This window comes from Ostrea edulis, chromosome 10 (genome assembly GCF_947568905.1).
Source record: "Ostrea edulis chromosome 10, xbOstEdul1.1, whole genome shotgun sequence".
Lineage (NCBI taxonomy): Eukaryota > Metazoa > Mollusca > Bivalvia > Ostreida > Ostreidae > Ostrea > Ostrea edulis.
The window spans coordinates 6,552,597-6,580,015 of record NC_079173.1 but is presented as its reverse complement, the minus strand read 5'-3'; the positions used below and the strand labels follow the sequence as shown (position 1 = coordinate 6,580,015).

At 35.7% G+C, this 27,419-nt stretch overlaps 2 protein-coding genes across 2 annotated transcripts in view; one reads left to right on the top strand and one right to left on the bottom strand.

The window, feature by feature from the left end:
* Positions 1-2,857: 2,857 nt before the first annotated feature.
* LOC130050906 (uncharacterized) lies at positions 2,858-4,857 on the bottom strand. Its single transcript, XM_056151756.1, has one exon. It carries the CDS (start codon positions 4,855-4,857, stop codon positions 3,193-3,195), a length of 1,665 nt encoding a protein of 554 aa, XP_056007731.1. The 3' UTR covers positions 2,858-3,192.
* A 7,409-nt stretch (positions 4,858-12,266) lies between these two features.
* Positions 12,267-27,419, top strand: part of LOC125666611 (wolframin-like) — a 25,028-nt gene continuing 9,875 nt past the window's right edge. The window contains exons 1-3 of the mRNA XM_048899799.2: positions 12,267-12,347; positions 15,467-15,679; positions 22,865-23,068. Coding sequence (XP_048755756.1) covers positions 12,326-12,347; positions 15,467-15,679; positions 22,865-23,068 — 439 coding nt within the window. The 5' untranslated portion in view covers positions 12,267-12,325. The remainder of the gene's footprint in view (positions 12,348-15,466; positions 15,680-22,864; positions 23,069-27,419) is intronic.

Sequence of the window (27,419 nt, the reverse complement as noted above, 5' to 3'; positions counted from 1 at the left end):
TTCCAAGTTAAAATGTTATGCTTAAAGGTAATTCATCAGTTACAAATACAAGGGTCTCATAGGTAACTATACTCAACTGAATCAAGGTGAACCCTCTTTTTCTGCTGTTGCGATATTTAAGGAAATTTGTTTTGAATCTTTATTCCAATCAATGTAAAAAAAAATTAACCCCATATTGTGATCCCAACATAGCCCAAATGAGCACTACATAACCTTGATACAAGGTCAAAGGTCATGGTATGAGATGAAAGGTTTTACCATAAGGAATCTATGTACAAAGTATGAAAGACCTACCTAAATATTCTAGGAAATATTGCCTAGGACAAGTTTTTCCACAAGAAGGTCAAGATCAAGGTTAAGGTTACAAGGTCAACAACTTTGGTAGGAAAGGATTGATTGAATATTGTTTAACGTCCCTCTTGAGAATATTTCACTCGTATGCCGGTGAAAGGCTGCAAAATTTAGGTCTATGTTCGGCGCTTTTGGCCTTTGAGCAGGGAGGGTTCTTTATCGTGCCACACCTGCTGGGACATGGAACCTCGGGTTTTTCGGTCTCATCCGAAGGACCACCCTATTTAGTCGCCTTCTATGACAAGCAAGGGTGACTGAGGACCTATTCTAACTTGGATCCACACGGGATCGGTAGGAAAGGAAAGGCCTTGTCATTTATTGTGACAAGGTAGGAAAGGAACCGCCTTGTCACAATATCATCTTATCAAAGGGTCTCGTCATAAGGTATTTTATAAACAAAATTTGAAACAGTAGCTTAAATAGTTCCAAAGATATGATCTTGATGAGGTTTTCTTAAAAGTTGGTCAAACTCCAAGGTCACAAGTTTAAAGACTTTGATACGTAAAAAGGTTTTGTCACAAGAAGCACATATAAAAAATCACTCACAATTCAAAAGTGATGAGCAGCAAGGTTCATCGGTTGAAGTTTTGAAAGAGAAGTCAAACTTTAAGGTCAAGACCGCAAAGTCAAAGACAATGGTGTAAAATATAAGGTTCTGTCATAAGGAATCTAAATACAAAATCCAAAGGCTGTACTTTAAATAGTTCAGGAGATACTGCCTAAGTTTGGTATTGTTAACAAGAGGCCGAAGGGCCACATCGCTCACCTGAGTCACCTTGACTCATATATTAAAGATTTTCCCTATAAATTTGTCTGCAAACTTTGATCCCCCCTTGTGACCCATCCTGAAATCTGAAATATGTAAGAAAGCTTTCATGTAAATTTCAGCTTTTCTGGCTCAGTGGTTCTTGAGAAGATTTTTAAATATTTATCCTATATATTTGTATCTAAAACTTTGATCCCCTATTGTGGCCTCATCCAACCCCTGGGGGCCATGATTTGAAGAAACTTGAATCTGCATTATGTCGGGAAGCTTTCATGTAAATTTCAGCTTTTCTGGCCCAGTGGTTCTTGAGAAGAAGAGTTTTCCTATATATTAGTATGTAAGACTTTGATCCCCTATTGTGGCCCCATCCAACCCCCGGGGTCCAACTTGCATCTGCACTATGTCAGGGAGCTTTCAAGTAAATTTCAGCTTTTCTGGCCCAGTGGTTCTTGAGAATAAGATTTTTAAATGACCCCACCCTATTTTTGCATTGTTGTGATTATCTCCCCTTTGAAAGGGACTTGGCCTTTCATTTGAACAAACTTGAAGAAACCCAAGGATGCTTTGTGGCAGGTTTGGTTGAAATTGGCCCAGCAGTTCTTGAGAAGAAGTCGAAAATGTGAAAAGTTTAACACGAAGCCGACAACAGACAAATTTTGATCAGAAAAGCTCAGGTGAGCCTTCAGCTCAGGTGAGCTAATGAAAAGTCAAACTCTAATTACAGTTAAGGTCACAGGGTTAAAAACTATCAGGAAGGTCTTGTTGCATAGAATACCGATATATGAAATATGAGAGACATATGACTCACAATTCAAAAGTTAGTACACATGTTAAAGTAGGGGGGGGGGGGGGGGGGGGCAGACATACAGGACAGGACAATATGCCTTCCCCTCCCCGGCTATAGTCGCAGGGATATAAATACTTAAATCCACACACCTGCTACACTTGAAAATGATTTGTTTAAGTAAATTACCTGCACTATCTGAACGTGTTTTCATATTAACATGACCCTACTGTTGTTGAGATGAAGAATTTCAAAAACATTTCTTTATATATCCCTGTATAAAACTTGGGTCCATTATTGTGCTTGAGAAGATTTTAAATGACCCCACCCTATTTTTGCCTTTTCTTGATTATTTCCCCCTTTGATCCTTCATTTGAACAAACTTGAATTCCTAGAGAAGATCATAATGCGAAAAGTTAATAACAGCAGACAAATTTTGATTGGAAAAGCTCACTTTGTACTGTGGATATCGGCCTGGATAGTTTTGTGTGTTTAGAGCACCTGACTATTACATATGTAATACAGGGGTGTCCGGTTTGATTCCCGGTCCAGTCAAATCATTGATATCAATCTGGATAGTTCAGTGGTTAGATCACCTGACTAGTAATACAGGGGTCTCGGGTCCAATTCCTGGTCCTGTCATATCATGGGAACGAAGGACCTTGGATTCGATTCCCGGTTCAGCCATATCTTCTTTTCCTTCCCATTACATTGACATCTATGTAAACATGTAAATATATCACAGACTATCCTTGACAAGTCAGTTTGATATGATTACACTTTGTTTATTTTGTAGGACGGTGGAGATTTAGATAAGTGGTGTGATGTTATTGATGGTCAACAGAAGACTGTGACCTTGAATCTGAAGATCTGCGATGAAGACTGGACGTTTGGGGTCACTCTCTGTTACAGTACTACAAATCTAAGTAAGTACTCAGTAATAATGTAAGACTGAACTCTGTATCATGTTTATCTAATATATACATTGTAAAATCAAACACAAATTAATTCACAAACAAAATAATGTTCTGTTAAACTCACAAACACTAGTACATGTTACACATCACAAACAGAGGACTGTAATGTACACTGGGCTGTAATTAACACAGGGCTGTAATTAACACTGGGTTGTAATTAACACTGGGTTGTAATTAACAAGCAGATGTAATTAACACGGTGCTGTAAGTTACTCTGTGGTTAGACATGTAATTAACACTGTGTTGGTAGATGTAATTAACACTGAGTTGGTAGATGTAATTAACACTGTAGAGATGTGTAATTAACACTGTGTTTATAGATATTGGATTTTCTTCACTTTAGCAGTGTGACGCTCAGCCACAAAGAGGTTGTCTCTGATGTCCACACATAAACCCCATGGACGGCGTAAATGACAGTGAATGTAACGGAGGAACTGTCCGTCCTGATCTAGGATGTGGATACGGTGATAGTCTGCTGTCAGGATGTGACTCTGGCTGTCTGTAGTGATGCCGAATGGTTTAAATGATTGCTCGGTATTAGAGGGATGACCAGTGTATCTAAATCGGAGTTTTCCTGACTGATTGACCACCACTACTGCACTAGCTCCACAGTCAGCCACACAGATATCCAGGTTCTTGTTCTCACTGAGGTATTTATAGTTATAACCACCAGATGAGTAGAGAGGACGACCCTGATCATCAAACTGAATGCTTTGTTTCTCTGTGGAGCCGGAGTAACGCACGACTTTGGATTGTGTTTCATCATCACTGATCATGGTAACCAGGAGGTCGTTACCCGCGGTACAGCAGACATAGCGAGGTCTCCACCCCTGTAGTGTGATCACGGTCTGTATCTGTTTATTCTTAATTAAGTTTATAGTGTTATCATGATAGTCAGTATAAACAAGATCTCCGTCCCGTGTCACTGCTATGTCGTCTGGTCTGTTCCCTGACTTGGTTTGTATTGATGTCAGTAGTTTACTCTGGAGGTTGAACAGCTTCATGGTGTTGTTTGCCCCGCGTGTCCAGACTTGATCTTCACTCAGACAGCTAACACTGGTTAGTTCGTATCTGCTATACCCAGTGTCTATGGTGGCGGTGACGCGCGGCTCATCAAGCAGTGGTTTGACTGGAGGAGACGATACAGCTTCTGCTGACTTCATTGTGTCGCCATGTTCTGTGTTAATGGATAATGGCGGCAGAGAACCAAACATTTCATTGAGCTGATCTTTGTTTATTTTCTGAGGAGAGAAACTGGGTAATGTGACTCGGACTTTAGGCGGTAATGTTCTAAATTCAGAATTCCTAGATTTGTAAGTAGAGGTTAAGGAGACGTCGTTTGATTTTAGGATTGATTTCAAGTCGGACATGATCTGTTTGAGTTCCGCCATTTTCTGTGTGATTTCATCTGTGTTTTTCTTTAGCGCGTCCAGATGTTTAGTTTTCATCTCCGTAATGGCGGATTTTCGCTGGTTGACAATGCCGGTAATCTCCCGGTGTAGGATTTCTCCTTGTTGGTCAGCGGCTGTCGTCAGTTTCCCGTATTTCGTTTCTAACTCGGCTTTTTCAGTTTGCACATTGGAGGCCATTTTTTCATACCGGGGATAAATTCTCTTCTCTAATTCCTCTAGATCTTTTTGTAAACTTTCTGTGTTAGCGCTGAGTTTTTCCAGAATATCTGACATATCGTGACCTTTGTGTTTACCTGAGGAGACGCAGGTAATACAGACAGGAATGTTGCATTCCTCGCAGTGAAGTTCACAGTGTTTATCGGCGTGTTTCAGACATTTTGGGTAGTTAGGGGTAGCCTTTCTGCGTAAAAAGGGCACGACTTTGTGATCTTTAGACAAATCTGAGAGGTGCTCCCCAACACAGGCCTTGCATAAGTTTATATTACAAAGTTCACAGTGACTCTGTAGGGGGACAGTTTCACAGAGGTCACACAGTAGGACTTCCTGAGCACTGCGCCGGGGATGCATTTCTGATGGCGGGATCACACGAGAAGTTTACTGTCAATAAAAAAAAAAAAAGAATCTTAATTAGAGACGTTGACAGGTCAAAACAATTGAGAAGCTAGAATTACAGTATGCTGTGAAACACTGGTCATTGAATTTGATATTTCAAATGAAAAGATATCAAAGTTTTATGAAATTAGTAACGAAGTGAGCAGATCAATTCCGGTGATCAGATCTATCTCATTAATCACAGAAATATCGATACTATTAACACTACAATGTCCGAATGCGTATATCTAATTCTGTCTCACCTTAAAATCCAACATGGCCTCCCTGTTCTTTCGACCTTCCGTCTAGTCCTGAGCGGCGTGTCAGCCTTTCAAGGTATCACACCGGTAATTGTCCAATCAAAATGAAGTTAGTCAATTGTAGTTCCATATATTTAAAGAAATATTTTTTTCCTTGCGCGATTTTTCTCATTTCCTCTTCTTCTTTTCTCTTAATTTTTGTACCCCTGATTAGGAAATGTTGTGTAATTTGTAGAAATAACCAAGTGTATACAAAGGAACTATTTGCTGTTGGTAGCTGAGGCTACTTCCTGAGGTGCACTCCGGCTGTTTACACACATGTGAAAAACACGTGGACTTGTTTGTGGGTAATTTATTTTCTAAAATGCCGCTTAGGGTGTTGTTTTTCTGGTGTCGGCAGACGAGATAGGTAACATAGAGCGTTTTTGACTGCGTTATTCGGCGTCAATTCTGTAAACTGATTTTTAATGATTTTTTTTCCTCTGTAGTAATATATAGTGAAAATAATTACCGGTGTGATACCTGTATACACTATCTACGTGTTATCGCTTGTGTAAATAGTTTTAATGCTCGTTTTGACCTAAATCACGCTGGGTAGCTGTGTCAACATTTCCGTCAGAAGATAGAATTTCTTTTCATCAAAAAATAAGTGCAATCAAATATGTATACAATTAATAACTGCTTCTTTGATTATGCTTACTGAAATTCCGCCCCGTGTACACAAATAATATTGAGTTTAAACAAAAGGGAAATGTGCAAGATACTGGGGAGGGGGTTATCATTTAGTGGGGCCTCGTTTTGACTCGTAACAGTGAGGGTTCTTTATTTTGACAACGCCCACCATGACACGGGACCTCTGTTTTGATCGTCATATCTGAAGACCTGTGGTTTTTAGTTTTATATTATAGGGCCTTTGTAAAGGGTCATTAACTACATTTGTGAAATATTTTACCTATGCACGGTAAATCGCGATATGAACTTTTATATTATATTTTACTTCAAAGCATCAAAATCAAAACATACATATATTTATAAATATTAAGGGACAAGATTAAAAGTTCATTGTTTGACAGCTTCTTATGTTTAATGTTAAATTTACCCCCCTTCAAACTATTCTTGAATTCATGTATAAAAAATTCAGGATTTGGCAGGCGGGGATATTTTTATTTTTTTTTTGCTTGTGAGGAATTAAAAAAAATACAATTAATTTTTTTTAACCATTTTCCCCGGCTGGCGCCCCCCCCCCCCCCCCCATCACCTGTGAAAAAAAAAAAGATGTGTGCCTATTTAAAGGCATTGGGTTTAAGATATTCGTAAAATTTTGCTTGTTCCAAAAAGGTGAGGAAGTTAAACAAAAAACAAAAAAAAACCCTGCTGTTTGATACCTATGTCCTTTTTATGTATTTATTTATTCCTAAGGGTTGTTTTAAATTGTTTCATATGTTATTAGGGTAATCATATCATTACATTGGCGCTATATATTAATAATAATATTTATGCATTTTATTTCTCAGATGTTATTAGGGTAATCATATCATTACATTGGCGCTATATATTGATAATAATATTTATGCATTTTAATTCTGACACTATGAATATTTTATTCACATGTATGTGCACATTGATTTTATATTATTTTTTTCTCTCGCATTTGTAAAGCGTTTTAGAGAACTAATGTTGATAGGGCGCTATATAAATCTTTTAATTACAATTACAATCATAACTAGAAAATCACAAAAAGTTCTTCAGAATGTTTACAAACAGATTGGATACAATAGTAATTACAAAATAATTCCCGTTTCTCATTTGCCTAAAATGGTACCCTGTTGACCTCGCATCTCTTCTGTTTGTGTGTAGCCACCAATCAGCGGGATACCGGTTTAATATATTGTCCTCCAGACAAACATTTTATAAAGGGCTAAAACGTCAAAATGACTTCAATTTCAAAGTGTTGCAGCTATAGAAAACTCATAATAAATACAACAAATTTGTGTTTAGGAGTTTTTCTTGCAATATATTGTGATACCATTATGAGATAAAAGATAGACCCTATGCCTTTAATGAAATTCAGCGTTCCTCCGCACAAATTAAACCTCACACCCCACATTTAGACTTGCTCAAGTCTCTATGTATAATAATCAGTGCTCTCTTTAATACTTTTGATAATGCCAAACATAATCTATGTTTGGTGACATTAAGTATGGTAGAGAGCAGAGAAACACAGTAAAATTTGGATGAAATGATAATGTAATAAAAACAACATAGAGACTTGAGCAAGTCTACCCACATTTTGTATCAGTACATGTATTGTCTGTAGGGGTATGGAATCGTTATCTCACCAGAGGGAGCGTTATACAAGCTATATTTACCTGACAGACATTTACAATAAATCGCTCACCTGTGTACAGATAAAGGACATGTAAATTACCCGTATTTTACGTCCAGGAGAAGATTGCGTAATGTGCTCTCTGGTGAGAGAATGCCATGAAATACGTTACGAATGATTTTGTATATCAATGTACATGTAGTTAACATATTTTGTTTTCTATTGTAGAATGAGTTGAGTGGAATTATGAACCTCCAGATGTCTATGTACATGTGTATATTATAATTAAACTTGTGTTGCACTCGCGCATGCGAGATCACTCTACATTACGTGTTCGAGTTTTATTTCCTGAATAGTTTAGGTTTTGTTGAAATAGTGAAATATAGCAGAAATTTAAAAAAAAAAACTTTCTTCCAGTGATTTATTGAATAAAAATCACAACATAATGCTTGTTATTGTATTTTGGAGGTTTATATATAGTCAGCGAAACTGACGATCCTCCGAAACCAACACGTACAATATCACGTCCATCGCTCGGAAAACATGATGATCGGGGTATTGTTTTATAAATTAAAAACAAAAAAATAGTTTACAATTCTAAACCGGGCATATTTTGTATCCCTTAAGTGGAAATGTCTATTGTGTGTAAAATCATTATAGGAATAAATGAATTATTTTGTTTCTGTGGAAATGGATATAAAATCCGAATCGCAAGCTTTATTTTAAAAAATTGCAATTCGGTTTTTACATTCATTTCTCCATGAACAAAACAATTTATATGTTTAATGCTTGTAATTCAACTGCAAATTAAAAACTGTCAGTTTTCCGTGAAATCTATTAACAACAGAGTCGAAATAGAAAAATCAGCAGATCCGCGGAGTAATTTACACGCATGTCGGCCGCCAGCAGAAATCAACAACAATCGCACTTTTCTCTGCTTTACTGCAAGATACCCAGTTTAGGACATACGTATAATAAAAAACAGAATTGTCGATCAGCCTCGAATTTGGGGCTGAAGAAACGCTTTCCGTCTTAATGGTTGAACGTAGACAGATTCAAAGAATGGGTGCCTGATACACTTATTAAATTTCTCACTGAATAGATTATCATTATTATTAACCGAAACTATATATGTTAGACAAAGTTTTGTTCATCGCGAATTTTTGATAATTTGTGCATTCCCTTGAATAACTAAGCACCGATCCCTCGTTCCGATAACCATAAAACCGCTCCAGTGGCTTTTTGATCAATTTTATTTTTGCAAAATTATTTGGGTGGCGACCGCCGCCCCTATGTCGACAGTCTTGGACTTATTTACATAATATGGCCTAATTCTATCCAGCGTCGCTCAAAGCTTACCATGAATTATTTTCACACCCCATTTTGTATTTCGTTTAATAGAGCTGTCTTGCAGATATTTGATTTCTTCCGTATTTTTTTTTAAATTTCTTTGGGTCCTCAATCATAGTGTTTTCAGAATTTTCTTCTCTCCATCTTTCCTCCTTTTTCTTCAATCATTTTTTTATAATTGTAAGACGCGCCTTCGTCACCAGTATCAGAGAAGGGTTCTTCTATTTCACCATCATTATCCAAAAATTTAATTCTACTGTTGAGGTAAACTAAGAGTCATCATACTTCGTCTGGAACCAGGAACTTTGTTCACAGGCAAAGGTCGACATTATTAGAAAATCTGAGGAACTTATGGAATGCATTAAACGGTATTAAAAACGTGTGAGTCCCATTCAACTCATTCATTTTCCCGCCAGACCTTCTCGGCGTTGTTTATAGTAAACATACAGGCAAATTACAGATCGAAATTAAACCTGAGACTTTTCAGAAAGGTTAGTGATTATTCTTAGACGTTAGAGGACGTATCATCGCATATGCTGTATTGTATTTCATGAGTAATCATCTGTGTTACACTGTCACGATGGTGTACCTGTGTGGGAATTTCGTAAATCACGATGGTGTACCTGTGTGGGGATTTCGTAAATCACGATGTTGTACTTGTGTGGAGATTTCGTAAATCACGATGATGTACTTGTGGGGATTTCGTAAATCACGATGATGTGCCTGTGTGGGGATTTCGTAAATCACGATGATGTACCTGTGTGGGGGTTTCGTAAATCACGATGATGTACCTGTGTGGGGATTTCGTAAATCACGATGGTGTACTTGTGTGTGGATTTCGTAAATCACGATGGTGTGCCTGTGTGAGGATTTCGTAAATCACGATTGTGTGCTTATGTGGGGATTTCGTAAATCACGATGGTGTGCCTGTGTGGGGGTTTCGTAAATCACGATGATGTGCCTGTGTGGGGATTTCGTAAATCACGTGATGTGCCTGTGTGGGGGTTTCGTAAATCACGATGATGTACTTGTGTGGGGATTTCGTAAATCACGATGATGTACTTGTGTGGGGATTTCGTAAATCATTTAGTATTGTGTTTATTCCTAGATACTTTAGAATTCAAAACCACAGAGAGAAACACATTCAGTAATATTAAAGTTTTGTACAGTGATGCATAGCTCTATCCTTGGACGAATTTGGCTCCAGTTTTTGGCACTCTAGTTTTCCTTTTAGCTCTTACAAGTTTATTATTATTTCGACTTTCCAATATTTCGGCTTGAGCAAATGCGCATCTGGTGCATCAAAATTGGTAGCGTATAAGTTTTACATTGAATAAATAGTAAATATTTCACTGTTAATTGTCAATGCTTACAAGATTGATTAAGTGGGGTTTTTCATACCTTTGATTTAACAATATAAAATAAAAATTAAAATTGGATTTAAAAAAAAAAAAATACTGAATATATTGACAGTGTCATATTCTGACAAAATGAGGAATGTTAAGATTATATTACAGTTTGAATAGAATGTGATGCAATCCAGACCGGTGTTGTAGCATAGACCCCCCCCCCCCCCCCCTATAGACTTTCCTCCCGGAAAAACGGGCCCGGGATAGATCTTGCTTGTATTGGTTTTTTAAATTTTCTCCTGTCATCAATATTTCAGTGACGCGTCGTTCGATCGCTGCAAAATTGTAATGGTTACATAGTTCTGTTAAAATAACCAGTGAGGGTATTTTTCTAAAAGGGTTTATTTTGAATTATTTTGGACTTTAGGGGTATGCAAGATGTTGTTGACATGTATTAGAAATATTTTCAACAAAAAAATATAATTAAATCAACTCATGTAGCTTATTCGGAAGGGGGGGGGGGGGGGGTCTTGAACCCAAGCACCTGTGAATTTTACTATTCGATCCGTATTAACAAATCTTTAAAATTATAATTATAAAGTGTCATTTTAGATAAAATCTCAAGTGAGAAAGAAAGATTGAAGTCGACTGCCCTATTTCAGTGACTGACCAGAATCGGTGACCTTTTGTTTACGTGTTCGCGTTGTTGTTTCCGGGTGTAGATTGGCCGTAGTGTTTACAAACATATATAGAGTATGTCTCCAATTTCCCCCCGAAAATGAACAACTGAAAGGAGAGTATGCCAAAAATCAACACAAGCACCCCAAAAATAAACCCATTTACTTATTACTTTTTCAAGCAAACCTTCAAATTAATATAAAGTATACCAAAAGTCTAGAACTCTACACTATGTATGTTATTCATTGACGTGTAGTTGCACATTCCTCCTATATATATATATATATATATATATATATATATATATATATATGTTTTTACAGTTACAAACTTTTGGCAAACTTATATTACCAGTGAAGTCACCGTATTAGGACCACAAAGTGACATTTTTTTTTGTGACGAAAATATATTCAATTAACGTATACCAATGAAATTGGAATTTTTGGATGAAAGTAATGGAATTTAATTACTTTAAAGGTAGGTGTATTGTTTATTTATTTTATCCAAGTGGTTAATGAGAAAATCGCGGTTTATCACTAAGGTCACCGAAACTGGTCAGTCGACGATACAGTGAATAAGATATTCTTATAGATAAAATCTTGGGTAGAAACACTGAAGTACAACGCCATATCTAAACTGTTAAAAAAATGTAGACAGAATATTCATTTCACTGCACTGCAATAACACCATTTAAGAGAGAGAGAGAGAGAGAGAGAGAGAGAGAGAATAATGTGGCAAAGTAACCCTTCAAACTAATCCGAGATGGGGGTAAGAGTCAGAGGAATCTCGGATTACCCCTCAGACAAACGAGAACCGAGTTTAATTATCAATATTTTTGCGTAAATAATCTGATTGTAAAGAATATACACACAATTAAAAAATTGTTTAGCATAAATGACCATAATCAGTGTCGGATTTAGAGGGGGGGGGGGGGGGGGGGGCGCAGCCGTCGCCCCTGAAATTTTCAAATTTAAGGTAAATCGCGGTATCTTGTTTCGGAAAATGTACTAAACGATAGAAAAAGCAATAATTTCTTCCACTCCCGGAGAAATAAATTACAAAATCTTTTGATTTCTTGAATTACTTTATTGGGAAAACTTCATTTTTTCCAAAAAACCCTTAAAATTTGGGTCATTTTATTAATTTCACCTTAAAAAATGATAGAAAATAGTACAAATGACTAAATAGAAATATTTCAAGTCCCATAAAATCTGTAAAATCCAGGAGCTTCCGGGGGCTTCGCCCCCTGGACCCCCACGAGGGCTTCGCCCTGGACCCATTGCCTCATAAAGTGGCGCCCCCGTAACCGCAATTCCTGGATCCGCCCCTGATATTTTACGTCTCTGCGTTGTTTGCCAACATCACGTGGTAACAAAAGTTCAGTCTGAAGTCATGTGATCAAAAACGCTCTCAAAACAAAATAATATCACGTGATAAGAAATGGTTTTCCTCTGAGATCATGTGATCTTAAAAAGTAAAACATGGCGGAGGGTGATACGTCAGGTAAGGCATGGAGCGATAATTTTATTTTACAATAATTATATTGTGTATAATTAGTTAAATGCTGTATTTTCCTTCAAACTTGTGCATCGCATAAATGTGGACTGCATCAATATACGTTTTATTATTTAAAAATGTAAAAGTTATGTTTCTCTCATTCTGAACTAACAGGTTGGGAATACTTCTGTTACAGCGAGATATTCTCGCGAAAAGGCGATTATCTCTCTCTAACGAGAGTAAATATATCCCGTACAACCGCGAAAAACACTTGTGGAGTATACATCTCTTCGTGTTTCATATGAAAAGAAGAAAAAGTGCCAAAATGTCTGATACTTCTGCAAATATATAAATCAAAACAAAATCACTCACAATGTGCATTGGATTTCAGACTGCTTCCCGCTTACACAGCAATTTTGATGTGAAATTTCTTGACTATATCGTCAATTTTATAGAGAAAATTCGCGTCATGTTGAGTGTGTGTCACACTTATTCAGCATTGTACGGAGTTTGTCATTATTTTCAATAAAGACACCAAAACACCTGTTTATGGTAATGTTTACATTCTTCCTAAAGAGGGATAATCGCATTTAAGAGAGAAGATCTCGCTATAGGGGAAGTGTTCCCAACCTGGACACTCTAAGACAGTGTTAGTGTACATACTAGTAGGACCCTTGATTGAACCGAATCATATGGTAATTAAGAATTGTGATCCACCGAAATTTTCATTGCACCGCACAGCCATAGTCCAATTCAGGAATAATTGTTTATCGTCACCATGATTCACTGCTCAGTGACATCTTTAGGGAAATGAACTTTGATTTTCACTACCTGACATCCAGAAAGGCCCCTTTTAAAGACTGCTGTGCTCTGAAGGGTCTCTGCGATTCATAGCAAAAGTTTGGATGAATAGGAAAAGTACCTTATTGTGAAGGCAATCCCCACTCTTCTACTACACGAGTTTTCTAAGTCTCCAGCCTGCTCTACTATGCCAGCACCACACATTATATAAACTGTCCATTTCACCTACAAACTTAGCATATGACCCCACCGCATTAGGATATATTCTCTGTTCAGGATACAGCTATGTGCTACAATATAAAAGCCCCCCCCCCCCCTATATAACTGGTACCAATAAATGATGCCCTTCCCAATAAACGATACCCTTCCCAATAAACGATACCCTTCCCAATGCCAAATACATGTACTATCAATTTCTCCCTATTTTGAGGTTAAAAAATCCTAGTTTAACAAATCACGTTAGCCCTGATAGTTGTGGCTGTGTTACTATAAATCATTTTGTTGTTTAAAAACATGAAACCTTTTCCCAGTGTAATTTAGAAACGTGTTATTGATATTATTCCCTAGCACCTGTTTCAAAATGAAACAACTATTTAAAGCACAATGATACCAGTGATCAGGCTATTGCATAAGAGAAGCTTGATTATTATAATCACCTTGGAGGATTTTTACCATGTGAAAGATTCATGTCTTTCACATTGCATCGCAGAAACTCTCCAATTAGTGGATTGTGTATTTAATTTAACATTTTATTATGCATAACATAGTAATAGGATTAGGTAGCAGACAAAACCTATATAAGCGTTCTCCTTATACAGCAATACAAGCTGTAACTGATGGTAAGTAAAATTAAAATATAAAAGAACAACTATTTAACATTTTTGTGATTGAAAATATAGAACTTAATAGAATCAGAGTGAATCTGAAGCAATAATCCCGTCAAATCAGCAGAAAATGTCGATTCATGAATCATTGTCATCCTGTCAGTAATTCCTGTATGTAAGAGGCATTTATCTTGTGTCAGATTTGTAACCAATTAATTTAACATGCCAATTTTATAGAAAAATTTCATTTAAGTAGCATATTTGCATAATTATTACTTCTTACAATAATAATACTTCTTGTCATTTATGAAATGATGTAATATTTTAAAATGTGTAGTTATATACTCACTTCAAATTTTATCTTTGTATAATTGACCTTGGTCTCAGCAACCTAATTATGTTCAGCAATCATCGGTCCCGTGTCTGTGTATAGGACGCAATGGCGGTTTATATGAAATGCTCATTGTAGGTACATGCTCTCAAACAATATTCCCTTGTTTATTTTGCTGAATATTTCTTCAGATCTTAGGAATTATATCGGTTATACCGATAGGTGTTATTTGGTGCATAATTGGATATATAGTTTAAAAAAATACTGTCAGTTACATCTTGTATTGCTTTGAAGGTACAAGGTACCTGTAATGTCCACATATTGATAATGATAAATGTGAGAAATTACAACGTATATGATAATTGATATTATTATACTTTCATGTAAAATACTCGAATCTGATTGGTCGAGAAACATTTGAAAAAACATATTGTTACCCTCTGAGAACAGAAAGCGCACACTTCAGAGTGATAGTATTTAGCAACGGGTAACAGTACTTGACAACGGGTGATATTATAAAAAAAATATCACATGCGTCAAATTTATGCGCGTACGGTTCGCCGTAGATTGTTAGAGGACGTCATTTGAGCGTTTGTAATGAACACGAATACCCGCATCGATATACAAGATATCGCATGACAGTGATTGATCACAATTCAGTATAATAAAACAAATATTGCATGTAGTTGAGGGTAACATTGAAAATTTTTACCCCTTGAGAAACCATATAGTCAACCTCGGCTACACTTGTTGACAATGTGTTTATCGGGATGAAAATGTTCAATGTTACTCTCAGCTACATGCAATATTTATATGATAATATGTCAATATGTATGAAGTGAAAATATGATTATACCTGAGGGTATGAATACTTCATACGCATGATAAAGTAACCAAACAGGAAAAATGCAAAAGAATGAAAAAAATAAGAAGAAAAAAAATAAATGAGGGATGAGGGGGTGATTATTAGGAAGTAAGAAAGATCAGAAAGACCAACAGCAAAAAAAACAAACAAAAAACAAAAAAATAAGAGAAAGAGAAAAGAAATCAAATTGACAAAAAGAAGTAATTTTAAGAGATAAACAAAAACAAATGGGTGTGTGTGTGTACCATTTCAACTGTGGATATATGAATTGTGTATAATGTTTGAACACCCATTAATTTTGCAGAAAACATACAGACATGGGAGAAGCTGGCTTCGGACGGGGAGGAGGAGAGTCAGGTAAAACTAGGAGAGCACTACCTGAAAAAAGCCGACTCCGGAACGGAGGAAAACCGTCAGAAATACGGGAAACTGGCCGTGACGTGGCTGATTGAGGCCTCCAAACAGGGCAACGACAGGGCGGACGAGCTGCTTAAGCAATGTCTTCAAACGAAAACTGGTACGCCATTAAAATATAAATGTTAAGGCAATGTCTCCAAACCCAAAATAGGTACCTCATTAAAATATAAATGTTAAGGCAATGTCTCCAAACGAAAACTGGTACGCCATTAAAATATAAATGTTAAGGCAATGTCTCCAAACCCAAAATAGGTACCTCATTAAAATATAAATGTTAAGGCAATGTCTCCAAACGAAAACTGGTACATCATTAAAATATAAATGTTACCCAAAAATCCTGTCTGCTCTTCTGACTGAGATGTTTAAATGCAGTTTTGAAAATAAATAATGTCAGAAATCATGAACATTAAATTTTAGAATATGTACAATTATTTCCAAAATTAAAGTAACTATTGTAGTACAAATTAACTATTGTATAAGTTTAAAGTATTCAGACACAATATAAGTGGATGTGTGTTTAGTTGACAGTATTCAGACACAATATAACTGGATGTGTGTTAAGTTGACAGTATTCAGACATAATATAAGTGGATGTGTTTAAGTTGACAGTATTCAGACACAATATAAATGGATGTGTGTTAAGTTGACAGTATTCAGACATAATATAAGTGGATGTGTTTAAGTTGACAGTATTCAGACATAATATAAGTGGATGTGTGTTTAAGTTGACAGTATTCAGACATGATATAAATGGATGTGTGTTAAGTTGACAGTATTCAGACATAATATAAGTGGATGTGTGTTAAGTTGACAGTATTCAGACACAATATAAGTGGATGTGTGTTAAGTTGACAGTATTCAGACATAATATAAATGGATGTGTGTTAAGTTGACAGTATTCAGACATAATATAAGTGGATGTGTGTGAAGTTGACAGTATTCAGACACAATATAAGTGGATGTGTGTTAAGTTGACAGTTTTCAGACACAATATAAGTAGATGTGTTTAAGTTGACAGTATTCAGACATAATATAAGTGGATGTGTGTTAAGTTGACAGTATTCAAACATGATATATGTGGATGTGTGTTAAGTTGACAGTATTCAGACACAATATAAGTGGATGTGTTTAAGTTGACAGTATTCAGACATAATATAAGTGGATGTGTGTTAAGTTGACAGTATTCAAACATGATATATGTGGATGTGTGTTAAGTTGACAGTATTCAGACACAATATAAGTGGATGTGTGTTAAGTTGACAGTATTCAGACATAATATAAGTGGATGTGTGTTAAGTTGACAGTATTCAGACATAATATAAGTTTATGTGTGTTAAGTTGACAGTATTCAGACACAATATAAGTACATGTGTGTTTAAGTTGACAGTATTCAGACATAATATAAGTGGATGTGTGTTAAGTTGACAGTATTCAGACATAATATATGTGGATGTGTGTTAAGTTGACAGTATTCAGACACAATTTAAGTGGATGTGTGTTAAGTTGACAGTATTCAGACATAATATAAGTGGATGTGTTTAAGTTGACAGTATTCAGACATAATATAAGTGGATGTGTTTTAAGTTGACAGTATTCAGACATAATATAAGTGGATGTGTGTTAAGTTGACAGTACTCAGACATAATATAAGTGGATGTGTGTTAAGTTGACAGTATTCAGACATAATATAAGTGGACGTGTGTTAAGTTGACAGTATTCAGACACAATATAAGTGGATGTGTGTTAAGTTGACAGTTTTCAGACACAATATAAGTAGATGTGTTTAAGTTGACAGTATTCAGACATTATATAAGTGGATGTGTGTTAAGTTGACAGTATTCAGACATAATATAAGTGGATGTGTGTTAAGTTGACAGTATTCAGACATAATATAAGTGGATGTGTGTTAAGTTGACAGTATTCAGACATAATATAAGTGGACGTGTGTTAAGTTGACAGTATTCAGACATAATATAAGTGGATGTGTGTTAAGTTGACAGTATTCAGACATTATATAAGTGTATGTGTGTTAAGTTGACAGTACTCAGACATTATATAAGTGGATGTGTTTAAGTTGACAGTATTCAGACACAATATAAGTGTATGTGTTTAAGTTGACAGTATTCAGACATAATATAAGTGTATGTGTGTTAAGTTGACAGTATTCAGACATGATATAAGTGGATGTGTGTTTAAGTTGACAGTATTCAGACACAATATAAGTGTATGTGTGTTAAGTTGACAGTATTCAGACATAATATAAGTGGATGTGTGTTAAGTTGACAGTATTCAGACATGATATAAATGGATGTGTGTTAAGTTGACCGTATTCAGACACAATATAAGTGGATGTGTGTTAAGTTGACAGTATTCAGACATAATATAAGTGGACGTGTGTTAAGTTGACAGTATTCAGACATAATATAAGTGGATGTGTGTTTAAGTTGACAGTATTCAGACATAATATAAGTGGATGTGTGTTTAAGTTGACAGTATTCAGACACAATATAAGTGTATGTGTTTAAGTTGACAGTATTCAGACATAATATAACTGGATGTGTGTTAAGTTGACAGTATTCAGACATGATATAAATGGATGTGTGTTAAGTTGACAGTATTCAGACACAATATAAGTATATGTGTGTTTAAGTTGACCGTATTCAGACACAATATAAGTGGATGTGTGTTAAGTTGACAGTATTCAGACATAATATAAGTGGACGTGTGTTAAGTTGACAGTATTCAGACATAATATAAGTGGATGTGTGTTTAAGTTGACAGTATTCAGACACAATATAAGTGGATGTGTGTTAAGTTGACAGTATTCAGACATAACATAAGTGGATGTGTGTTAAGTTGACCGTATTCAGACACAATATAAGTGTATGTGTTGAAGTTGACATTATTCAGACATAATATAAGTGGATGTGTGTTTAAGTTGACATTATTCAGACTCAATATAAGTGGATATGTGTTTAAGTTGACAGTATTCAGTCACAATATAAGTGTATGTGTTTAAGTTGACAGTATTCAGACATTATATAAGTGGATGTGTGTTAAGTTGACAGTATTCAGACACAATATAAGTGGATGTGTGTTAAGTTGACAGTATTCAGACATAATATAAGTGGATGTGTGTTAAGTTGACAGTATTCAGACATGATATAAGTGGATGTGTGTTAAGTTGACAGTATTCAGACACAATATAAGTGTATGTGTTTAAGTTGACAGTATTCAGACATAATATAAGTGTATGTGTTTAAGTTGACAGTATTCAGACATAATATAAGTGTATGTGTTTAAGTTGACAGTATTCAGACATAATATAAGTGGATGTGTGTTTAAGTTGACAGTATTCAGACATAATATAAGTGGATGTGTGTTAAGTTGACAGTATTCAGACATAATATAAGTGGATGTGTGTTTAAGTTGACATTATTCAGACACAATATAAGTGTATGTGTGTTAAGTTGACAGTATTCAGACATAATATAAGTGTATGTGTGTTAAGTTGACAGTATTCAGACACAATATAAGTGGATGTGTGTTAAGTTGACAGTATTCAGACACAACATAAGTGGATGTGTGTTAAGTTGACAGTATTCAGACATAATATAAGTGTATTTGTGTTAAATTGACAGTATTCAGACATAATATAAGTGGATGTGTGTTAAGTTGACAGTATTCAGACACAATATAAGTAGATGTGTTTAAGTTGACAGTATTCAGACACAATATAAGTGGATGTGTGTTAAGTTGACAGTATTCAGACACAATATAAGTGGATGTGTGTTAAATTGACAGTATTCAAACATGATATAAGTGGATGTGTGTTAAGTTGACAGTATTCAGACACAATATAAGTGTATGTGTGTTAAGTTGACAGTATTCAGACATGATATAAGTGGATGTGTGTTAAGTTGACAGTATTCAGACATAATATAACTGGATGTGTGTTAAGTTGACAGTATTCAGACACAATATAAGTGGATGTGTGTTAAGATGACAGTATTCAGACATGATATAAATGGATGTGTGTTAAGTTGACCGTATTCAGACACAATATAAGTGTATGTGTGTTAAGTTGACAGTATTCAGACATAATATAAGTGTATGTGTGTTAAGTTGACAGTATTCAGACATGATATAAGTGGATGTGTGTTAAGTTGACAGTATTCAGACACAATATAAGTGGATGTGTGTTAAGTTGACAGTATTCAGACACAATATAAGTGGATGTGTGTTAAGTTGACAGTATTCAGACATAATATAACTGGATGTGTGTTAAGTTGACAGTATTCAGACACAATATAAGTGGATATGTGTTAAGTTGACAGTATTCAGACACAATATAAGTGGATGTGTGTTAAGTTGACAGTTTTCAAACACAATATAACTGGATGTGTGTTAAGTTGACAGTATTCATACAGAATATAAGTGGATGTGTGTTAAGTTGACAGTATTCAGACACAATATAAGTAGATGTGTTTAAGTTGACAGTATTCAGACACAATATAACTGGATGTGTGTTAAGTTGACAGTATTCAGACACAATATAAGTGGATGTGTATTAAGTTGACAGTATTCAGACATAATATAAGTGGATGTGTGTTAAGTTGACAGTATTCAGACACAATATCAGTGGATGTGTGTTAAGTTGACAGTATTCAGACATAATATAACTGGATGTGTGTTAAGTTGACAGTATTCAGACATAATATAAGTGTATGTGTGTAAGTTGACAGTATTCAGACATAATATAACTGGATGTGTGTTAAGTTGACAGTATTCAGACATAATATAAGTGGATGTGTGTTAAGTTGACAGTATTCAGACACAATATAAGTGGATGTGTATTAAGTTGACAGTATTCAGACATAATATAAGTGTATGTGTGTTAAGTTGAGAGTATTCAGACACAATATAAGTGGATGTTTGTTAAGTTGAGAGTATTCAGACATGATATAAGTGTGTGTTAAGTTGACCGTATTCAGACACAATATAAGTGGATGTGTGTTAAGTTGACAGTATTTAGACATTATATAAGTGGATGTGTGTTAAGTTGACAGTATTCAGACATAATATAAGTGGACGTGTGTTAAGTTGACAGTATTCAGACATTATATAAGTGGATGTGTGTTAAGTTGACAGTATTCAGACATAATATAAGTGGACGTGTGTTAAGTTGACAGTATTCAGACATAATATAAGTGGACGTGTGTTAAGTTGACAGTATTCAGACATTATATAAGTGGACGTGTGTTAAGTTGACAGTATTCAGACATTATATAAGTGGATGTGTGTTAAGTTGACAGTATTCAGACATTATATAAGTGGATGTGTGTTAAGTTGACAGTATTCAGGCATTATATAAGTGGATGTGTGTTAAGTTGACAGTATTCAGACATAATATAAGTGGACGTGTGTTAAGTTGACAGTATTCAGACATTATATAAGTGGATGTGTGTTAAGTTGACAGTATTCAGACATAATATAAGTGGATGTGTGTTAAGTTGACAGTATTCAGACATTATATAAGTGGATGTGTGTTAAGTTGACAGTATTCAGACATTATATAAGTGGATGTGTGTTAAGTTGACAGTATTCAGACATAATATAAGTGGACGTGTGTTAAGTTGACAGTATTCAGACATTATATAAGTGGATGTGTGTTAAGTTGACAGTATTCAGACATAATATAAGTGGATGTGTTTTAAGTTGACAGTATTCAGACATTATATAAATGTACGTGTTTTAAGTTGACAGTATTCAGACATGATATAAGTTGATGTGTTTTAAGTTGACAGTATTCAGACATAATATAAGTGGACGTGTGTTAAGTTGACAGTATTCAGACATGATATAAGTGTATGTGTGTTTAAGTTGACAGTATTCAGACATAATATAAGTGGACGTGTTTTAAGTTGACAGTATTTAGACATAATATAAGTGGATGTGTGTTTAAGTTGACAGTATTCAGACATAATATAAGTGGACGTGTTTTAAGTTGACAGTATTCAGACACAATATAAGTGGATGTGTGTTTAAGTTGACAGTATTCAGACATAATATAAGTGGATGTGTGTTTAAGTTGACAGTACTCAGACATGATATAAGTGGATGTGTGTTAAGTTGACAGTACTCAGACATGATATAAGTGTACGTGTGTTAAGTTGACAGTATTCAGACATAATATAAGTGTACGTGTGTTAAGTTGACAGTATTCAGACATGATATAAGTGTGTGTTAAGTTGACAGTACTCAGACATGATATAAGTGTATGTGTTTAAGTTGACAGTATTCAGACATAATATAAGTGGATGTGTGTTAAGTTGACAGTATTCAGACACAATTTAAGTGGATGTGTGTTAAGTTGACAGTATTCAGACATGATATAAGTGTGTGTTAAGTTGACAGTATTCAGACATGATATAAGTGGATGTGTGTTAAGTTGACAGTATTCAGACATGATATAAGTGTGTGTTAAGTTGACAGTACTCAGACATGATATAAGTGTATGTGTTTAAGTTGACAGTATTCAGACATGATATAAGTGTATGTGTTTAAGTTGACAGTATTCAGACATAATATAAGTGTATGTGTGTAAGTTGACAGTATTCAGACATAATATAACTGGATGTGTGTTAAGTTGACAGTATTCAGACATGATATAAGTTGATGTGTGTTAAGTTGACAGTATTCAGACATTATATAAGTGGACGTGTGTTAAGTTGACAGTATTCAGACATTATATAAGTGGATGTGTTTTAAGTTGACAGTATTCAGACATGATATAAGTGGATGTGTTTAAGTTGACAGTATTCAGACATGATATAAGTGGATGTGTTTTAAGTTGACAGTATTCAGACATGATATAAGTGGATGTGTGTTAAGTTGACAGTATTCAGACATGATATAAGTGGATGTGTTTTAAGTTGACAGTATTCAGACACAATATAAGTAGATGTGTGTTAAGTTGACAGTATTCAGACATGATATAAGTGTACGTGTGTTAAGTTGACAGTATTCAGACATGATATAAGTGGATGTGTTTAAGTTGACAGTATTCAGACATGATATAAGTGTACGTGTGTTAAGTTGACAGTATTCAGACATGATATAAGTGTACGTGTGTTTAAGTTGACAGTATTCAGACATGATATAAGTGGATGTGTTTAAGTTGACAGTATTCAGACATGATATAAGTGGATGTGTTTAAGTTGACGGTATTCAGACATGATATAAGTGCACACACATTAAGATTTTCAGAATGAACTAATTTCAGGTGTGGATGACTCCAACAGGGAAGTCATAGACTGGTGTCTTGAGACCTCGGATGTCGAAAAAAAGATTCGGCGAGCCGCGAAGACCATGTTTCGTGCCATAAATTCCACACATCAGGAGGTGCTCTCCCGAGCCGAGTACATCGACTCTGTAAAAAAACTTGCAGGAGGTGACAGACTGGAAGAGAAACTTCTTTTGGCAGCAGGTAATAATAAGGTTAATGGGTGAATCTTATAATCTGGACTCATGATTACTGACACTTAGGCTCTCCCAACATCAGGATCAATTTGAAGTGATAGCAAAAGGAAAAGATGCATAGAGGGTTTGCATAAATGAAGGGCACCTCTGGTGAGAGAATGGCATGAATGATGATGGATAAATTTTCTGAATCCCCAATTTTTGATGAGAATTTTCATTGACATTTAACAAATTTGAGCCCATTTTTAATTTTTACGTTTTTTGTGGTTTTGTATAAATGTATGCATTGATTTTGTGTATGACAATACCAGCTAACCTGTGTTCTCCAAAGCTAAGGCATCAAATCATCAATCAATATCCACTGAAAATGAAGACCAGTCATACTGATGATATGTCTAAATTCATTCTGGGATTGAAAAATAGCAATTATTATTTTCATTCGTTACTTTTCACTGGTAACTTTTTTACCTTTCTGTTTATTTCTGATGGGACCAAACCCCTTACCCCACCCCACTTCCCCAAATTAAACTAATTGTCATTTTTTTTTTTTGATATGCAGGAAAGGTACTTTATACTTGATGAATTCAAATGTCAAGGTCAAGGTCACTTGATTGATTAAAGTAAATTTCTGACAATTGTCAATGTCATGACCAAATTTGCTACAATTTAAGTTAGCCATGCTCGTGCCCAGTGTTTCAATTTAAGTTAGCCATGCTCATGCCCAGAGTTACAATTTAAGTTAGCCGTGCTCGTGCCCAGTGTTACAATTTAAGTTAGCCGTGCTCGTGCCCAGTGTTACAATTTAAGTTAGCCATGCTCGTGCCCAGTGTTACAATTTAAGTTAGCCGTACTCGAGCCCAGTGTTACAATTTAAGTTAGCCGTGCTCGTGCCCAGTGTTACAATTTAAGTTAGCCGTGCTCTTGCCCAGTGTTACAATTTAAGTTAGCCGTGCTCGTGCCCAGTGTTACAATTTAAGTTAGCCGTGCTCGTGCCCAGTGTTTCACAAACACACGTTATTAATGTTAGTTATACAGAAACATGTTGAGCTGACAATGCAGATTTGATACATATAACACACTTCCTGGTGATGAATTTCGTGGTAGGGGTTTACCTGATTTTCTCTTCTGATATTTATTGACAGGAACACACTTCCTGGTGATGAATTTCGTGGTAGGGGTTTAGCTGATTTTCTCTTCTGATATTTATTGACAGGAACACACTTCCTGGTGATGAATTTCGTGGTAGGGGTTTAGCTGATTTTCTCTTCTGATATTTATTGACAGGAACACACTTCCTGGTGATGAATTTCGTGGTAGGGGTTTAGCTGATTTTCTGATATTGACAGGAAGTGGTTATCAGTGGAATCTCCACAATGTCACACAGGGTTTCCTGGTTCTAAGATGACTGATACATTACTTACAAGACATTTTGTAAGCGTAAACTTAGCAGTTATGTCACTTAGCATTCCCCAATCCCTAACAAGTTCACATTCCCCAATCCAAAACAAGGTCACATTCCCCAATCCCAAACAAGGTCACATTCCCAAATCCCAAACAAGTTCACAATCCCCAATCCCAAACAAGTTCACATTCCCCAATCCCAAACAAGTTCACATTCCCCAATCCCTCCATTCCTGTGGAGCTCCAGGTTAGAATAGGTCCTCAGTACCCCCTTGTTTGTCATAAGAGGCGACTAAATAGGGTGGTCCTTCATATGAGTCTGCAAAAACCAAGGGCCTGTGTCACAGCAGGTGTGGCACGTTAAAGCTCCCTCTCGCCTAGCATCATGCCTAAGGCCTAAATTTTTCATTCCGTGACCTGCAATCGTGACATCTCCGTATGAATGAAAAATTCTTGAGCAATGTACAACCAACAACCCAATCCTTCCAAATTTTGTTTGGGGGTATATGTAAAGTCAAAAAAGTAGTGAATAGTTTCTCAGGCAAAAAGATTAAATTTTGTTTGGGGGTATAAGTAAGAACCCCCATTTATCTCTCAGCATGGTTCACTGTATATATTAGAGCATTAAACTTTGTAACTGAGATGTATCAGAAGCCCATACTTGACATAAAGTCTGCCTAAAGCCAGATGACATGTCATTACTACAAACCAAAGTTATTTGCCTTAGGTCAAGGTCATTTGTTAAATTATTTTGAAATATTCATCAAAGCCAGAACTTTTCAAGCTGTGATATGAAGGTGGCATTAAAAACAAGTGGTGTGTCTCAACCCAGTAACAAAGTCAATGTCAAAGGTCAAGGCCAGTGGGAGAAAGGGTTGAACATGTATGTAACATTTTGAACAAGCCCAAAGGGGTGGATTAGAACAACTTCAAATGTAAGTCATGTACTTGATGACAATATTGGAAGGCTTTTGAAGGACTGGGGGTAACTGGTACTGTTAAGACAGATTTAAATGTTAGTGGTGTACTTGATGACAATGTTTGAAGGATTTTTTAAGGATGGGGGGTAACTGGTACTGTTAAGACAGATTTAAATGTTAGTGGTGGACTTGATGACAATGTTTAAAGGACGGGGGGGGGGGGGGGGGGGGGGTATTGGTACTGTTAAGACAGATTTAAATGTTAGTGGTGTACTTGATGGCAATATCTGAAGGCTTTTTAGCTCACCTGAGCTGAAAGCTCAAGTGAGCTTTTCTGATCGCTTTTTGTCCGTCATCTGTCTGTCTGTCTGTCTGTCCGTCTGTCTGTTAAACATTTACATTTTCAACTTCTTCTCCAAAACCACTGGGCCAATTTTAACCAATGTTGGCACAAATCATCCTTGGGTGAAGGGGATTCAAAATTGTTCAAATGAGGGCCAACCCCCTTATCCAAGGGGAGATAATAGCAAATCAGTAAAAATACACTGAAATTTTTTTAAAAATCGTTTTCTCCAGAACCAGTAAGCCAATTTCATTCAAACTTAATGCAAATCATCCTTAGTTGAAGGGAATTCAAAATTGTCCAAATTAAGGGCCAGGTTCTCTTCAAAGGGGAGATAATCACAAAAGTGTAAAAATAGGGTGGCCAGGTCATTTAAAAATTTTCTTCTCATGAACCACTGTACCAGTATAGTTGAAATTTATGTGGAAGTTTGCTGACATAATGGAGACCATATTTGATATGTATTTATATAGGAAAAATCTTTTAAAATCTTCTTCTCAAGAACCATTGAGCCAGAAGAGATCAAATTTACATGGAAGCTTTCTGACATAATGCAGATTGAAGTTTGTTCATATCATGGCCCCCAGGGGTCGGGTGGGGCCACAATAGGGGAAACCATATTTTATATGTGTTTATATAGGAAAAATCTTTTAAAATCTTCTTCTCAAGAACCATTGAGCCAGAAGAGTTGGCCTTAGATGTATGTATTCACAGATAGTGAACTGGACATTGCTTTACCATGAAAACATACCTGTGTTGTACTTATTATTCTATAGTTATATATGATCACAGATAGTGAACATTGATTTACACATTAAACATGACTCAATGATAATTCAGTGAACTTCTTGTTCTAGTTATATTTTAAAATGTGTCCCCCCCCCCCCCCATCCTGAGGAAGACATATTGTTTTTATACTTTCCATCAGTCTGTCTGTCACAAAATCTTTTGCTCACTTCTCGGCCTAGACGGCTAATGCTAGAGACTTGAAACTTTGTACAATGCTTCAGTACCATTTGTAGATGTGAATGCTTCTCCTACAAATGGCTCATGGAATACTGCATAAATTTGAAACTTTTTATATACAATCATGATTATTCAACAAGGCATATCATTATGACATTGGTCATTAAATCTTCCTGTACGCACAAAGTGTAGTTCATAATGTCTTTGTTACAGCTGTAAGTTTTCTCCAGTTATGCTGTGCATTAAGGGTATGAGACTTAACTTGGAGCACGTTCAATTTGTAAAGTTGGGAAGACATTTGTTTTTATTAAAAACACTCTAATTAATTACAGCATCGGTCTTTGAACTTGTTGACATGTGTAATACCCAATTACCTGTCGTCATCTATGTCTGTTACACTTTTAAATTCCAGAAACACTGCATGGACTAAACTTGAATAAAATTCTTGGGTAAAGGGGATTTAAAAATTGTTAAAATGCTCCTTATACAATGGAAGATAACGCAAATCGGAGAATACAAAATAAAGTTAGTTAAATCATGAAATGGGGATACAGAGCGAAAAAAAACAAACATTTAATTTACATGGAAGCTTTCTGATATAGAGCACAATAAAGTTTGTGAAAATGATGGCCATAAAAGTGTGGTCACAATAGGGCAAACCATAGTTACATGTCTTTGAATAGAAAATAATCTTTAAAATTTAATTTTTGTATTAAGAACCACTGGGC